Below are 3,065 nucleotides of genomic sequence, written 5' to 3'. Positions count from 1 at the left end.
CACGACTCCCACCATGCCCTATGGTGTGTGTGTGTGGGGGGGGGGGGGAGTGTTTTTACCATCCAAAAGTCACAGTGACAGAGAGGGCATCTGTGGCCCCTGTCACACTGGGATGGGGTGTGAAAGCCCATGCTGAGATGGCAGCACTCCATTCGTCGTGAAAAAAGTAAAAGATGGCCGCGAGCCTTCGTCAGAGGGGTTGGCAAGAGAGGCCGGCCAACTTTCCATTCAAGCGGCCAACTGCAAAAGGCGTGAGCGCGAAAGGAGCTCGGAGGTTTAGAACTCTGCCCATCAGCCCGGAACACGACTCGAGAGTCCATACCTCTTGGCTGAAGCCAATTCTATAAATTCATCGTTTTGCTAATGACCGAGTGTGACTTGCTATGGTTGGCCACCTTCCAAAAAAAGGTGTGGCCGCCTGTCCCAGTGTGACAGGTGGCTGTGTGTGTACGCGGCGTAAAACCCCAACCTTTTTAAAAGGGTAGATTCCCTTATGGAGAATTGATGTCTTTACCAGAATCAAAGTAATCAATTAAATATAAAATATAAAATATAATTGGGAGACGTTTGCGAGAAAATGATTTATTAATGTCCGAAAGGCTAAAAGTTTTAAAGGTTTGGCCCTGTGAGCCGTTGGGCAGCAGCCAGCCCCTTTTGCGTCTTCTCACACACACACACACACACACACACACGCGCACGCGCACGCACATACCATAGCCCAGTGTGCTTCATTGTGGGGTCTGCACGTAGGCAATGTGTGTAATTGCTGCAGTGGAAACCCTAACAGAACATTGAAACCCTTACAGAGTATATAGACTTCAAAACCCATTTTGTGGAACCCTAACAGATCATGGATACTCCAAAGCCCACTTCGAATCCCAACAGAAGAGGGTGCTGTAGAAGGGTTTCCTGCCCTCTTTTGCTGCATCGTTAGTGAATCAGACCGCAGATGAGTACTCCATCAACACCTCCCGACCACAGGTAAATTCTAACATACATAACAGAGTGAAGGAACACCATCTGAGGCTGAAACAGAACCATCATCTCATTGAATTAGGGTTTCCTGCAATCAGCGGGAGCTGCATTGTTGAATTCTCCAATTTCCTGCAGAGAAGAATCTTAGTTTAAGTTGCTTGTGGATTCCAACAGATAATCTCATTGCTCGACAATGAGAATTTTTGGAGCTCTCTGATCTCATCTTCAACGACATGTGAAAGGCATAATTACCTTTGTGTGCGAGGCAAGTTGATGGGCTTTTGCCCTTTCTGTGGTGTATCCCGACTGAGGTCTTCATGATGGGGATCACATGAAGGGCGGCAGTGTACTGCCATCCGGTGAGTGCAGTTTGTGCTGTGATGCCCATGAAAGAGAAGTGCTCTAGATAGTGAGCTGCAGCAGCCTTGTGGCCACAGATTAGTATCTTTTTGGCAAGCAGGTCCTTAGAGACCCAGTGGGCATCAAATTGAAGTTCGAGATGTGCAGAAGATTAGTTTGATTTCCTTCATTTTCGGCAGTAGTACTGTGGCGTTGTCCAAAAGTCATTGACTCATTTATGTAGTAGTATGTGGAACAGAGAGTCGAGTGGTGAACCAGGCTCGAGGCAAACCTCATCGGCCAATTATTTGGTCTACCTCTTTCTCTTCAGTGCGACTTTCATAGTCGTATTGCCTTACATGGGGAGCATATTAGTTAGCAGGCCAAGCAAGAAGGCAGACATAGTACAAGAGAAGCCAAAACTTGGCACATACAACAAGAAGACATACTCTTCCCCTCCTGCTTCTTATCCCACCATCTCCTCGTCGGATTATATGATGACACGTGTCTACGGCTCAGAGGGCAAATGCGACGCGCTGGAAGTTCTAGTCTTGGATCTTCAGAAGGTGGTCCAAGTTGAAAGAGAGAAGACATTGCATTTGGAAAATGAAGTTAGGGTTTTACAGATATCAGAGAATTTCCTGAAAGAGAGGATACAATATTTGGAGGACAAAAGCTGGGAGTCTCGAAAGGATAGCTATGCATCTTCTATGGAGGTGTTACTTCAAAATGCTCTTGTTTATGATGGCCGAAAGGATGGGGTGGACACGATTGTCCATGAGCTTTTGAAAATGGTTCAGGCGGAGAAGGACCGGACTTCTTCTTTGGAAAAAGAGATCAGAATCATGCAGAAGTCTGAGGCCATCTTGATAGAGAGGATTGATAAGCTTGAGAGCCAATTTTCTGTGCTATGTAAACAAAGTAACTTGTGTGATAGCAAAAATTGAGTCACAGTCTTTACAAAAGAAACAAGATATGTGCTTAGGTTAGGCTGTGCAGTAATGTTTATGCATGTATGGATCATCCTGGAGTTGAGCAACAGGTCACTTCGGTTGTGTGATATTTCTTTTGCGGTTGGGTGTTGTGTGCAGTTTTGCTAAGATAGCCGAGCAGAGCCCACTTAATCGGAATGTTTGCTGGGTCCACCAAAAGCACCATTGGTCGTGCATTGAATGTGTATTTGATCATGCCTAGAGATAATTCGCCAGTACGAGTGAGGAAAGTACCAACTTGTGGAAATCTACTGAATGTCTAACTACTTCTGCTTACAACTCTCTTTATAGAGGCCCAGTTGTGCCATTTTTTGGTACAAGAGGGGGAAGTCTTGGTTCTTTTGTAGTACAAAGGCTCGCAGACTATGTAAACATCTGAAAGAATAGTGGAGTTTCCCCCGTTGTGCACAAACTAACATAGAGTGAAGTACTCTCTCTTTGGGAGGTATTATCGTCGAGAGAGAGAGAGAGAGAGAGAGAGAGAGAGAGAGAGTGCTGTGTTCAGGAGAGATAGTTGTTTGTATTGATAAATTTGCTGAAGGGGATGGGATGAACAAAATAGAGGGTATGGTTATGTGTTCACTTTGTTTCTATCATTTTCTTGGTGTTATTTTGGTCAATTTAGCCATTCTCAGACCCTACCTGATAGGTGTTTTCCTTATTCTGTGACACTTGGTTAGATGTTTACATATCAAAGTATGCAAACTCTAGCAAATATGCCGAAGTTTGTGAAGGGCTTTGAAACGCAGCGCATGGAGG

General features: G+C 45.1%; 1 protein-coding gene across 1 annotated transcript; it reads left to right on the top strand.

The window, feature by feature from the left end:
* The first annotated feature begins 629 nt into the window (after positions 1 to 629).
* LOC147416671 (uncharacterized) lies at positions 630 to 2,718 on the top strand. The gene is made up of 2 exons (XM_086508178.1): positions 630 to 981; positions 1,150 to 2,718. Exon 2 carries the CDS (start codon positions 1,563 to 1,565, stop codon positions 2,259 to 2,261), a length of 699 nt encoding a protein of 232 aa, XP_086364304.1. The 5' UTR covers positions 630 to 981; positions 1,150 to 1,562; the 3' UTR covers positions 2,262 to 2,718.
* Positions 2,719 to 3,065: the final 347 nt, after the last annotated feature.

This window comes from Adiantum capillus-veneris, unplaced genomic scaffold (genome assembly GCF_014529385.1).
Source record: "Adiantum capillus-veneris isolate H3 unplaced genomic scaffold, ASM1452938v2 Hic_scaffold_628, whole genome shotgun sequence".
Classification (NCBI taxonomy): domain Eukaryota; kingdom Viridiplantae; phylum Streptophyta; class Polypodiopsida; order Polypodiales; family Pteridaceae; genus Adiantum; species Adiantum capillus-veneris.
This window is presented reverse-complemented; position numbering and strand designations above follow the sequence as displayed.

Excerpts from the sequence above, each read along its gene's own strand:
- LOC147416671 (XM_086508178.1), top strand. The coding sequence starts at position 1,563 with ATGTGGAACAGAGAGTCGAGTGGTGAACCAGGCTCGAGGCAAACCTCA.